Source organism: Hypanus sabinus, chromosome 13 (assembly GCF_030144855.1).
Source record: "Hypanus sabinus isolate sHypSab1 chromosome 13, sHypSab1.hap1, whole genome shotgun sequence".
NCBI lineage: Eukaryota > Metazoa > Chordata > Chondrichthyes > Myliobatiformes > Dasyatidae > Hypanus > Hypanus sabinus.
This window is the reverse complement of record NC_082718.1, coordinates 14,415,015-14,429,113: the sequence shown is the minus strand read 5'-3', so window position 1 is coordinate 14,429,113 and position 14,099 is coordinate 14,415,015. Positions and strand designations below refer to the sequence as shown.

The 14,099-nt window shown below is 42.3% G+C and overlaps 1 protein-coding gene across 1 annotated transcript in view; it reads right to left on the bottom strand.

Moving 5' to 3' along the window:
* Window positions 1-6,627: 6,627 nt before the first annotated feature.
* LOC132403633 (lectin-like) overlaps window positions 6,628-14,099 on the bottom strand; it is a 49,677-nt gene continuing 42,205 nt past the window's right edge. Inside the window, exon 6 of the mRNA XM_059987117.1 lies at window positions 6,628-6,833. Coding sequence (XP_059843100.1) covers window positions 6,763-6,833 — 71 coding nt within the window. The 3' untranslated portion in view covers window positions 6,628-6,762. The remainder of the gene's footprint in view (window positions 6,834-14,099) is intronic.

Below are 14,099 nucleotides of genomic sequence, written 5' to 3'. Positions count from 1 at the left end.
TTTATTGTACTCCAAACACTGAGCACAGAAAATGCTAACAGAACTTCAACTCACTGTTGGTGATTGTGAATTACATATGTTTCCACCAATTACATTATCCTGCACAGTCTCCACCCCCTAGAATTCACTAAAAATGGCAATGTAAGCCTGTCTGGAGCTCAGACAAGCTGCCTGGTTCAGGTCCTATGTTCCATGGGTGGAGAAACAGCAGGTGCCTTTGGCTCATCCAGAGGTGTGTTGACGTGCTTATGATCATATCTTGACAGCAAGAACATGGCAGCAGAATCTTCCAAATCTTGGTGGGCCAGTTTAAGGCAATCTATTGAAATAAATTCAGGATTATCCCTCTTATCCTTGACAAAAAATATTTTCCTTCCATTCCAAAATATAGAACGGGCCATTGTAAGGGGGCCTAAGGTGATTTGGGGGATGAAAATAAATGAGGCAGAATGTAGGCCAACAGGAACCCAAGAGTGCTGTATGCCATGATGAGTGGTAGGAATAGGTGCAAAGGAATCAAACTCAGGAGGGTGGAAGGAACACTGTTGAGGGGCCAACCAGGCAGTTATGGCATCAGGAACAAAATCGTCTGGTACTCATAATGGCTGCCCATAATATCAAGTCAGCATCCATTGTTAAGGACCTCCAGCAGCCAGGGCATGCCCTTTTCTCAGAGTTACCATCAGGTAGGAGGTACCATTAGACCAGACTTTAATGGAGCTATGCTGCGACAACCACAGACACCCAAGGAAGAGAGAGATCCCAGTGGGAATAGATAAGTGAAATCTAAGCATTTTATCCAGTCCCCTATCTAGAAGCCAAAGGGCTTTGAAACATGACACCTTTCGTGGCTCGTGCGGTGGCTGTCAAGGGATGTTCTAACCTTGAGATTGGGACTCGCAGCTGTCGGGCCACCCCCAGATATAAAAAATTACCTGCGGAGCCTGAGCCTATGAATGCCTGAAAGGTCAGTACCTTGTCGCCCCAGGCCAATAAAGAAGGCCCATTTATCCCAGAGGTTGTAGGAATATGAGGTATCTCCAAGGCCATCACTGACCCTCTATTGCATGGTTCTTGGAATTGGAGTTTCCTGACCTCTCAGGAAAAGGAGATCGAAAATGCCACATTTCTATTCAATAAAGGCACCATCCCTCTTTTTCAGAAGGAAGTGAGTTATACAGATAAATATTACTTAAGTCTCCCATCCTTCAACAACATGAGATCAGTCTTGTTTTTGTTAAACTGGTCCAGCTTTCGATCAACCAAACCTTTGTGAGCTTTGCATTGACATTCTACAATGAGACAGTGGTTTAAGGATTGCTGGACAAATACATTTTGTAAAAGAATTACTTTGAAAATGTGGTGAACTATGTATACCTGTCTCGACATGTCCCTCTGCTGACTGCTCCTGTGGCTCCTCCCACAGACCCCTGTATAAAGGTGATTGGGGCACTGCTCCTCCCTCAGTCTTTGACATGTCGTGCTCCCTTTTGCTGTTAATAAAAGCCTATCGTTCACTTCCAGTCTCCGAGAGTTATTGATGGTGCATCAGAAATATTTTCATTCACCTTCATCATCGTGGTACTGAGATATTTCATTGGACCTGAAAGACTGTACTGGAGCAGGGTCAATACGTTGGTACAGATACCACTTTGCTCACTGTCTCATCACATCCAAATTCAACCCTGAACAAAACTGCTGAGTGTTTGGGGACCTGAAATCCAATCTGTCTGGCTGATCGTGGCTTTCTGATTCCTCAGTTCTACCCGATTTGGTCACAGTTTTGCAAAACGGTTACAGCTGTAAATGATGCTCTTCACCCTGTGAAGTCTGTACTACTGTACCAATTCTGTGCAAGTGATCCAGATACATCTACTACCCATAGACACACAATCCCAACTCTCCTCTTGTATTCTCACCACCTTCCTTAACAAATATCTCCAGATATTTCCCCTGATTTTAGCTTGTCAGATATATTTCCATTGTTCTACCTGAAAACTAATTTTCCAAACCATACAGTGGGAAATGTAACACTGTTTCAGTGGAGTAAGAGCATTATATCAAACCACATCCAAGGAAGGTTGTGTGTAGATAGTGCAGAGGGTCAAGAAGAAGTATGAAAGATTAATGCCAGAAATGAAAAGCTGAAAGAAGAGGAATGTTTGATATCTCTGGGTCTGCACTCAGTGGAATTCAGGAGGATGAGTGAGGATCTCATTGAGATTTTTTGGATCCTAAAAGGCCTGTAAGGAGTTTGTACATTTTCCCCGCAAGCATGTAGGTTTCCTCTGCGTGCTCCAGTTTCCTCCCACATTCCAAAGACATAAGTGTTGGTGGGTTAATTGTTATGTCATTAGGGTACAATTAGGGATTGTTGGATGGGACAGAAGGGCCTATTGCACACTATATCTCAAAAAATATATAAAATTTATTCTTATCAAGGAGAAGGCAGAAGATTGGGGCTTAGCAGATCAGCTATGATGAAATAGTGGAGCAGACTCAATGGGAAAATTGGCCTAATTCTTCTCCTCTATCTTATGGTCTTATGATCTTATTAGATGCCTCTGACATTACCAATAAGACACAGCAATCTCTCAAAATGTTACTTGAACACTAGTAACAAGTTCTGGTCAGTAAGTTCCTCCTTTGTAACCAATTTCGCATGACAACTTCAAATTTATCTTATTTTGGATGTTTATGGAGAAAGAGCAATGGACCTGCCCACAGGAGGAAGTGTTAACACAATAACATGTTATGAAAATCTCCTTCCCTCAACAATCTGAGATAACAGCTCACCATCAACTTCTCTAGGGCAATTTGGAATTTGCAATTAATGCTGATGCAGCTTGCAAATTTCATATTTAATAAATAAAATGACATTGCATCCCAGAAATAAAGAGGACAAATCCAGTCTAGCTATCTACCAGCTCACCAGGCTGAGCAATGTCAGCAGCAAGTGACAGGAATCATCCGAAATGAGGTTGGAAGTGGGTTGAATTCAATCCTCACATAAAATTAAATGGCTGTGGTCTAACATCACAGTCCAGGATATCACTGCAGGAGTTCCTTAAGTCAATGTCCCAGACACATTCATCAACAGCAGCTTCTTTCCATCAGAAGGTTGTGAGTGGGGATATTCCTTGATGTCTGCATAATGTTCAGTTCCATTCATAACTCTTCAGAAATTGAAGCAGTTCATGTAGGAAACAGACTCAGACAATGGAAAATAAATGGCAAGTAACATTTTCCCCAGACAATGACTACCTCTAAAAGTGAGGGTTGCCCCTTAACACCCAATGACGTTAATATCACCAGTTCGCTCACCATTTACATATTGGGAGTCACTATTGATCTGAAAATCAACTGGACACATTCTGCGGCAGTAAGAGTCACTTGGAAGCTAGGTGTATCTAAACAAGTGACTTATTTTTGGCATGCCAAGGCATCTGTAAGTTTTGAGATCAGGAATATAATGGAATACTCTCTGTATTTTTCTCTGTCATCACCACCCCACTCTGACAATTCTCACTTTCCAGCACAGGCCAACAATGGCTATTGTTCTGTCAGGCAGCAGGAACACTAACCCGAGTGATGCGCTCTTAGATGGCAAATGGATCAGAGGCTTCAGGAGGAATTCATTTTGCTCAGGATGTTGTCATGATCTAAAATTCACTGACTAAAAGGTTGGTGGAAGTAGAGTCAATAAGAACTACCAAGGGTTTTGGCTGAATGTGTGAAGGAAAAAATCCCAGTGGCACAGGGAAAGTGGTACAGATACGATGGGGCAAATAACCTCCTCCTGTGCAGTATCATTGCATCATTCCATTGTTCTAACAGAGGATGAGGATGAGCTGAATGTACAACGAGTTTGAGAGATTACTTGCTCTGCCTGTTAGAGTGAAGTGATTGAAGAACAAGAGAGATTCCAGAGAATGAAAGAGCCACTTGACCCATTGGTCTCATTCCACTGGAGATCAATGGATTCCTTCTCACATTGTGTTAGTTCAGGGATCTCCTGGAGAAGTATTAAATATCAAACTGTCCATTATCTCCTCAGAAGTCCATGTTTCTCCTGAACAGAGTTCACTCCAGCTCCTTATTGGTAACTGGTCGTCATTCTAAATTGAACCCATTCCTCACAAATGGATTACAAAGTTTTCAGAGTTAGTGACAGAGGGAGATCATCCCCCATGATGGGAAATGGAGGGGAAACAGACCAGAGCAAGTATGTGAGTGAGTGAGGTGATCTGTGAAAATACTGTTGTTTTTGAAGGATTCAACTGAATATTAATTGTTCATATTGATTATATTCATTGAGTTCTAATATGATACACACATCATCAGATCATGAATAGATGAGAGCTCAATTAACTAAAACATTGAAGCCCTTCCTCCTGCACCATTTCCTTTGACAAATGTTAAGCTATAGTATTTCTACTTCTGCTCTCACTTGTACATGGCATGGGTGGCAATCCTGAGATCAATATTCCCGAGGTCTTGTCCTTTACTTGGCACCTAAATTTCTGAACTCACTTTGCAGGACCTCATCACCATTCCTGCCTAAGCCATTGCTATGAATGTAGACCATGACTACTGGCCACAGTATCTCTTGTCTGTTCCATTATTGAATACCTTACCACCACTGCTCTCCTCTTCCCCGCTTATGCATCAGGGACCCCCCACTGCCCAGGACATGTTCTTTTCAGGAAGAAGGTACAGGAGCCTCAGAACTCACACCACCAGTTCCAATCTCTCCGCAGCTTCATTTTACCTGACTTTACCTTCCTGAATTCTCTGGCGATAAAGGGGACACAGTGCATGACGTTCAGTTGAAATTGAAGGAGGAGATGGTCATTGAGATCAACATGCTGGACACTTGTGCAGGGTGATTGTGGGGGTAAGTTGGTGAGGGTTTTATTGTAGTGGGGTTATGGGGTTAGACAGAGTGGCAGTGAACTGTGTAGAGTAAGAACGGCTGAACTGTTGGCATCTAAACTGTGGCAGATCCGTGATCAAACAGTATTCACCACCTGTCTAGATCCAGGAAGGAAATGCTTATCGTTGAAGGAGGGATTGATGGCTCTGGGCCTTGTCTCACCAGAACCTATCAAATGTTGATAGACCAAGATAAAGTGGATGTGGAGAGGATATTTCCTATAGTCCAGGACCAGAAGCACAGCCTCAGAATATAGGGACATCAATTTAGAATGGAGATGAAAAGGTATTTCTTAAGCCAGTGGTGGGGAACCTGTGGGATTTGTTGTCATAGGTGGCTGTGGAGCTCTGCTCACTGGGTATATTTAACACAGTTTGATAGGTTCACGATTAAGCAGGGTGTGAAAGGTCATGCGAGAAGAAAGGAGAATGGAGTTGAGAGGGAAGTGGATCAGCCATGATGAAATGGCGGATCAGACTTGAAGGGCCAAATGGCCTAATTCTGCTCCTATGTCTTATGGTCTATGTAACACCCGATTTCTGGGGTTAATAGTACCTCACCATTCACCTACAGTCAACTCTGAGCCTGAGTTGCTTCTCTCAAAGTCCTGGACGGCTCTCAGACAAACTTGGTTCATGCGATGGTGGGAGAGGTTCATCTGGAACATGTCAGTCTGGCGTAATGAGGACCACACCAGGAGGTGTGGCTCTCGCTCTCGTGTGTCAAACATAAAGTAGGGTGAGTGAGTACCTCCCCACACTGGGCTTCCCTGAATGTGCTGTTCACCCCACAGAGGCAGGTTGTGCAGGGGAAGCCAGTCAGCCCTTTGTGCCCTTAACTCTCCCATCCTGCACACTCCCCACCTCTGTATAGAATGAGAGTTGGTGCACTGGGTGCTGCACTGAATTGTTTCAGCTCCCACTCTGAGGAGGTGAGCATCACACACACTGCCAGTGTCTGTGTCTGTGAGAGTACCTGAGAGAGACAGATGTTAGCATGAATGCAAGGGATTCTCCAGACTCTAGAATCCAGAGTAACTCTCTCTCACACACACGCACACATACCATCATGTAGTTTACTGACTGTCTTGGAGGGCTGAACACCAGCTCAGTTTCCAAATAAGAAACTATTAAGAAGAGTGAATATACCCAAGTGAGTCAGAATGATATAATGCTGAGTTTCTCCCACTGTTCCCTTTCAACATCAGTTCAGTAGATCGTCAAATCCCAGGGCCCCACCTTCCCTCATCACATTGACTGGAGAGTTGGGCACAGCCTGAGATCACTCAGATCATGTCGAGACATTTGTCAAGAACCCAGAATTGTTTGCAAATTTGCTTGTCCTGGTTGACTTTCAAAGAGACAGCAGAGGTTTTCTTACAGTTGTGTAAAGGAATTTCTGACCCAGTTCATCTTCTGCAGCCCATCCAAGGTATGGTATTGTAAAACGTTCTGCCTGCACCAATTCTAATATCCCCTCTGTACCTCTCAAAAGCCCACATTTCACTCCCATGTGTGGTGGCCAGGAGCTGACATATCAAATGCAGGCAGAGGGAAAGAGTTAATTGTGTAAAGTCTGTGATGATTTCTCCTGAGTGCAGCTCTGAGTGTCGAGGAGGGGAGGAAGTAACAGTGGGACAGGAAGGCTGCTGGAAACTGGACTCACATAGCAACAACACACACAGCTCAGGATGCAGTTCTCTTTATTACTGGCTGAGAAATTAAATGCGTACGGTCACCACAGACAGTGAGAGCAGCTACAAAGAAATCTGAGCACCGAATCCACCGCTGGAAATGATGAGTAGATGGATCTGGAGTTTTCTAAATTCAATACAGTTTGTAAGAACAAACAAAACCATATTTCATGTGACAGGGCACATCATTCCAAGCTGAGTCACCTAGACACAAGGAGAAAATAACTGACATGAGTCTGCAAGAAAAATATGTTTCAAATTCTGGAAATCTAAGATAGATGTTGCAAATACTCAATAGGTCAGGTAGCATGTGTAAAGAGAGAAACAGAAAGGTCATTGATAGAAATGTTACCTCTGTTCCTTCTCCACAGATGCTGCTTTATCTGCTGATTGTTTCCAGCATTTTCTATTTTCACTTCAGTGTAAATGTTCCATTTATTTTAGTCTGTTTCTGTGAATTTTCCCTCCTCTTGGTAGAGTAATGGAGTCGTAGAGCAAACAGCACAGATACAGGCCTTTCTCCCAACCAGTCCTTGCCTGACCAAATTCCCAGGCAACTGATGCCAATTTCCTGTGCTTGGGCCCCATTCCAGACATCCATGGACTATTTTCTTCAATGATACTATTATATCTGTCTCAAACACTTTCTCAGCGACCCCAGTCATTTTACTCACCTCTGTGTAACAATGTTGCTGCTATGATTTGTAATGTCAAAACATTGAACTAATTCACAGGAAGATACTGGAGTCTGAAATGTGAGTCTAACTTGGTGTTCACTTTCAGCAAGGTGTGCTTATATCACGTGGTAGAGTAATGATGCAGGCATTCATGGATTCATACATATAACCCATAATGAATTAGTTAAAGAACAAGAATGCTGACTGAAACAATATATTTACAATATTACTCAAATACTACTGAAATATTAAATGCAGAACACTCCTTCCTGCTTAAGTTTAAACTGCAACTTTGTAGATATTACACCCCAACACAGTATACGATGTAATACAAATACTACAGACACACGTCCTCAGCACAGTAAAGGGTAAATTCCTATTCAGGCCTAAAGATTTAATCGCTGTGCAGGATTTGTTATGCTTTTGGGATAACATCTTTCCTGACAAAGGGATGGCTCCGCTTGGCAGGAGAGACAGGCTCAGGATTTGGGACCTCCTCCGTACTGGTAGAAATGGACTCAGACTGCAGGAAGTGGTTTTGACAGTGATTGCCACCTATCTTCTTGAACAATTTTCTTTGCTCTCCTCAACTGATTGATGTGTTGCCTACAAAAGATATCAGACCCAATCTCCACTGTGCAGAAGAGTGATCCAGTTCTAGAAAATGGAACATAGAACATAGAATAGTACAGCACAGTACAGGCCCTTCAGCCCACAATGTTGTGCTGACCCTTAAACTCTGCCTCCCATATATCCCTCCACCTTAAATTCCTCCGTATGCCTGTCTAGTAGTCTCTTAAATTTCACTACTGTATCTGCCTCCACCAACTGACTCAGGCAGTGCATTTCATGCACCAACCACTCTCTGAGTAAAAAACCTTCCTCTAATATCCCCCTTGAACTTCCCATCCCTTACCTTAAAGCCATGTCCTCTTGTATTGAGCAGTGGTGCCCTGGGGAAGAGGTGCTGGCTGTCCACTCTACTTATTCTTCTTAATATCTTGTATACCTCTATCATGTCTCCTCTCATCCTCCTTCTCTCCAGAGAGTAAAGACCTAGCTCCCTTAATCTCTGATCATAATCCATACTCTCTAAACCAGGCAGCGTCCTGGTAAACCTCCTCTGTACCCTTTCCAATGCTTCTACATCCTTCCTATTGTGAAGTGACCAGAACTGGACACAGGACTCCAAGTGTGGCCTAACCAGAGTTTTATAGAGCTGCATCATTATCTCACAACTCTTAAACTCTACCCCTCAACTTCTGAAAGCTAACATCTCATAAGCTTTCTTAACTACCCTATCTACCTGTGAGGCAACTTTCAGGGATCTGTGGACATGTACTCCCAGATTACTCAGATCCTCCACCCTCCCAAGTATCCTGCCATTTACTTTGTACTCTTTGGAAGGACAAATTCTCTTTGGAGTTTGTCCTTCCAAAGTGTACCACCTCACACTTCTCTGGGTTGAACTCCATCTGCCACTTCTCAGCCGACTTTTGCATCCTGTCAATGTCTCTCTGCAATCTTTGACAATCCTTTACACTATCCACAACACCACCAACCTTTGTGTTGTCTGCCAACTTGCCAACCCACCCTTCTACCTCCACACCCAGGTCGTAATAAAAATCATGAGAAGTAGAGGTCCCAGAAATGATCCTTCTGGGACACCATTAGTCACAACCCTCCAATCCAAATGTACTCCCTCCACCACAATGCTCTGCTTTCTGCAGGCAAGCCAATTCTGGATCCACCTGGCCAAACTTCCCTGGATCCCATGCCTTCTGACTTTCTGACTAAATCTACCATGTGGAACCGGTAGGATACTGTCCTTAATCTTTCCAAGTACCCACTATTGATCACCTCTGTAGTCCCCCACCAAAACTGCCTGTCTAGGAGTGAACCATTGACCCTTCTTGCTTGAGGAGCCTTTAATTTGTCTTAGCCACTTGTCCTGCATACTCCTCTGAACGGGCTTGAGGAAGTCCAAGCGTGAACACAAGGGGTGAATCAGGAACAGCATAGCTGGTGAGTTATCAGTTTTGGAGTTTCCACATTACTGTATGCCGGAAGGAAATTAGCAAGCCTCTAGCTCAGTGTCAGTGTGGTGTGTTCCATTGAATTTGTTCACAGTGTGTTCTTTGGACTCTGTGCAAACCTTCACACCAAGCCATTTGGAGCTGGGTGCTAAGGTGCAAATATAATATGTCTTATTCCATTTAATTTTAGGAATAACTGAAACCGTTCCCCCAGAAACTGTTGTCTGTTGTCACTAAGTGTTCTGGAACACCAGACCTTGCAAAGAGGCTTCGCAATACATCAGCAGTGTAAGGGGCTGTTGTCGAGTCTATTGAGAACATTCCTGGCCACTTTGTAGTTCCATCTGCTACTATGAAGAAATCTGTGCCCATGAATGGCCAGGGAAAATCCACATGAAACCTCTGCCAGGGTAATGCAGGCAATTCCCTGAGATGGAGATATGCTACTTTTGGCATCTTCATGACATGTTGGCATCCTATACAGTGCATGGCAGGCTATTCGATCTACCAGTCTATCCCAGGGCACCAGACAAAGCAATGCACCAACATTGTCATTTTTACCACACCTAGATGACTAGCAAGTAGCTCCTCCAAAACTTTAGCTCTGAGCTTGGATGGTACAACACCTCTCAATCCCCACATAAGATAACCTTCATCAAGGGCAAGTTCCTCTCAGCAGTGGTAAAAATGGGGAGACTGGAGTTTCTTCTGCAAATTCAAGACATTTTGGTTGTTTCTGTAGACCTGAGACAGTGTGGGGTCCTTTCTGGTTTCCCTTTGGATTGTCTTTGCTGTAATAGGGAGGCTTTACTTTGTGTCGGAGAGAATACGTCAAGAAGAGTATTTTTTTTTTGTAAATTGTTCTGGTATTTCTTTTCCCAAAGGTAGACAGGACAATCTGTCAGCAAATCCATGATGAGTCAGCCTCTTCAATTTGATTTTGTAATTATGCCCTTCAAGAAACAAAGCCTTCCTTTGTGATGATGATGCTACTGTTAGTTGAATAATCTTCCGTGGATTGAAAATGGACACTAGTGGTTGATGATCAGTAACAGGGGTAAACTCTTTCCCAGACATGTACTGGTTAAACCATTTTACATCCCAGGTGAGACTGAAGTCTCTCTGTCAATCTGTGCATAATCTTTCTCTGCAGCAGTAAAGGAACATGATGCAAAGATTATGGGGCATTCACTTCCATCCCTCATAACTTGTGACATAACTTCACCTATACTATAAGGCAAGGTGTCACAGGCAAGCTTCACAGGATGATGTGGATCATAATATGTTTGATATCACCACTTCATTTATCCTTTTGAAAGACAACTCACACAGCTTTGTCCATGGTCATTTCATGCCAATCTGAGGTGATGACTTCAAGGGGTGCAGCACAATAGCCAGATTTGGCAGGAACCTGTTATAATAGTTGACAAATACTGAAAAGGACCACCACTGTGACACTTCCTTTGGCCTGGGGCATTCAACACTGCTTGAGTTTTCTCAGCACCATTGTGTAATACTTGTGCGTCTATAGTGTGACCACAGTAAGTGATTCTTGGTTTAAAGAATTCACACTTCTTGTATTGAGCTCTGAGCTGTAATTTTCTAATTTTCTTAACCCTGTAGTGAGGTTTTAGAGGTCTTCCTTACCGGTAACAATGATGTCATCAAGGTAAAACTGAGCGCCTGGGCAGCCTTGCAGTACCTGGTCTATAGTTTTCTACCGAAGTGCAGGTGCAGATGCTAATCCAAAAGTAAGCTTAATTTAGTGATAAAGTTATTTTTTGAGTGCTTATGGTGAGAAACATTTTGACTCTTCTTCCATCTCTATCTGCAAGCAGGCCTTAGCTAAGTCCACTTTGCTGAAGTGTTTTCCTCCTGAAAGATTTGCAAAGTTATCCTCTACCTTGGGCAGAGGTTATTGATCTATTTTCAGTACTGGGTTGATGGTGACCTTGAACTCAATATAGATCTTGACAGACCCATAATGCTTGTTTACTGGGATGTCTAGTATTGACCATGGGCTCCACTCAGCCACACAAAGAATTCCTTCTGCCTCTATGCAATCAGCTCCCATACTTCTTTATCATGGATGGTACAAGGAAATGGACAGGCTTTGTAAAACTTGGATGCGGCATTTTCATCTAACACTATTTTACCTTTGACATGTTTGAGAATTCCAATCCCATCCTTGAACACTGTTGTATCTTCCTTGATTCACTGGTAGAAAGGTTCAATGCAGGGGAAATGACATGAAAATTGTGGATGGATCTTCAATCAAGTTGTAGTTGTCTCAGCCAATCACATCACCACAATGCTGGTCCTCCTGTTTTAAAGCCTACAAGCCCAATATGGCTTGTTGATTGTTGTATTTTACTGTTATGAATGTGCATGTGAGCCCCTGCAATAGTGATAACAAAATTTGTTCGGCTGTGCTGCTTTCTGTTTAGATATTGCAATTTTGTCCATGCTCACAATCATTCCAGACTGCAACTCAATTACATCTCTGTTGTTTCCGTTGATACAGCAACTTCACCTGCTCTCTTAAATGAAAGTAGTACTTCAGATACAAGCCATTTTTGAATGCTTTCTTTTAAGATTTCATAAACTAAACTCAGCATATCATTAAACCCATTATCGAACTGACAATGCTCAAACAATCTCCAATTCTGCTGCATATGTTGAAATGGACTCCCTTTCCTTTTGCTTCCACTTATGCAGTCTAAAGTGTTCTGCATTCAACAATGGCTTTGGTTCTAAAGGTTCCTGCATTATTTTCATAATATCAGCAAAACATGTTTCTGCTGATTTGGTTGGAACAGTCAAATCAAACTTCAAAGCAAACTGTATGCCTTTAAATCCAATGTATTCAGCTAAATTGGTACTCATTTCTCATTGGCTATTTCATTTGCTTCAAAATACTGTTCAGTTAGCTCAGTATACATGAGCCAGTTACCCAATGAGTAATTGGACAGGTCAATCTTTACGATGTAGCCAGCCATTGCTGCTTATTTTTGTGATTATTATCACTCTTCATGAACCATGAATTCTTCCATTTCGACAGGTTGCTAGTCATCTCGAGTTTGTTTTAAAAATGCCTTATCATGACTGTTATATTTTGTAACTGCAAGACATGAAACTAATTCAAAGGAAGACAGGGGAATGAGAGTCTAACTTCTTTAAGTGTTTACTTTAAGTGAGGCGCACATGTATCATGTGGTAGCCTGGCGATGTATACAATTCATGTATTTACACATTAAACAAGAATGACCACCCAAACAATATATTTACAATATTACTCAAATAGTACTGAAATACTAAATATACAACAGTTACTCCTCAGGTCCCTTTTAAATCTTCACCCTAGAACTTATGTCTGCCTTGATTTGGATGTCACTACTCTGGGGAAAAGTCTGTAAACATTATTTATGCCTCTCATAAGCTTTATACATTTCTACAAAGTTTTCCCTCATTCTCCTATGTACCAGGGAATAAAGACTTGGCATGACCAACATCTCACTATAACTCAAACTCTCTACTCCTGGCAACATCCTCACAAATAGTTTCTGCATTTGTGCCAGTTCATCCATGTCTTTCTATAACAGGGTAACCAAAACTGTTGCCTCAACTGCAAAATAGTGTCTCATCTGCAATCTTCAGTGCCCTGTTTGATGAAGGTCAGCATGCTTAATGCCTTTTTAACCAACATATCTCCCTGTGATGGCCCTTTCAATGAATGGTGCACATGTGCTCCGAGGTTCCTCTCTTCCCTCATAATCCTGAGTGATCTACCACTCACAGTATATATCATATATTGGTTTGACTTTCCCAAATGCATCTTCACACTCTCATCAGCTTTGAAACTGATATGTCGTTCTTCAGCCTAATTCAGTAACTAATCAAGATCCCACCATAATCTGTGATAACCCTCTCCGGTAACAGGAACACCTTTTAACTTAATATCATCTGCAAACTTACTGATCAAGCCAAATCATTTATATAAATAATAAATAACATGGAACCAATACTGATCCCTGTGGAACACCATTTGCCACATTCCTTTAGACATCACCCTCATCTTCCTAAGTTTGTAACAATTTTGAATCAGCTAACTTGTTCTCCCTTTGTTACATGGGACCTGACCTTACAAAAGATCCTGTCATGCTGAATCTTGTCAAAAGCCTTGCTAAAGTTCAAACTAATAATATCCATTGCCATAACCTCATCTACTCTTTAAGTGTCCTTTTCAAAAATCTCATCAAGGTTCATCAAACATGATTGCTTACCTACAAAGCCATGCTGACTCGTCCAAGTTAGATTCTGTTCATTGCTGTCCCTCAGAATTCCCTCTCATTACCTCCCTACCACAGATGTCAGGTTAACTGGCCTGTGCTAGCCTTCTGAAACAATGTACGAACATGAAACACTTTCCAGACTTTGGGAATTTCACCCGAGGCTAATGAGGGAACAAATATCTCCCCAGAGTGTCCCAGTTCCTTTGCCATATGCTCAGGGCCTGGAGATTTATCCACCTTGAGATGCTGTAAGGCTATAAATATCTCCTCCATGGTAATATGAATGTTCTCTAAAACCTCTCTACTTGTTTCCATTATCTCCAGAGCAATCATCGTTTTCTCCTCTCTAAACACCAAGAAGAATTATTCATTAAAAATTATACCTATCTCCTGTGGCTTGAGATATAGTTGGCTCTGCTGATCTCTAAGGGGGTGTATACTCTCCCGAGCAATGCTTTTAATCTT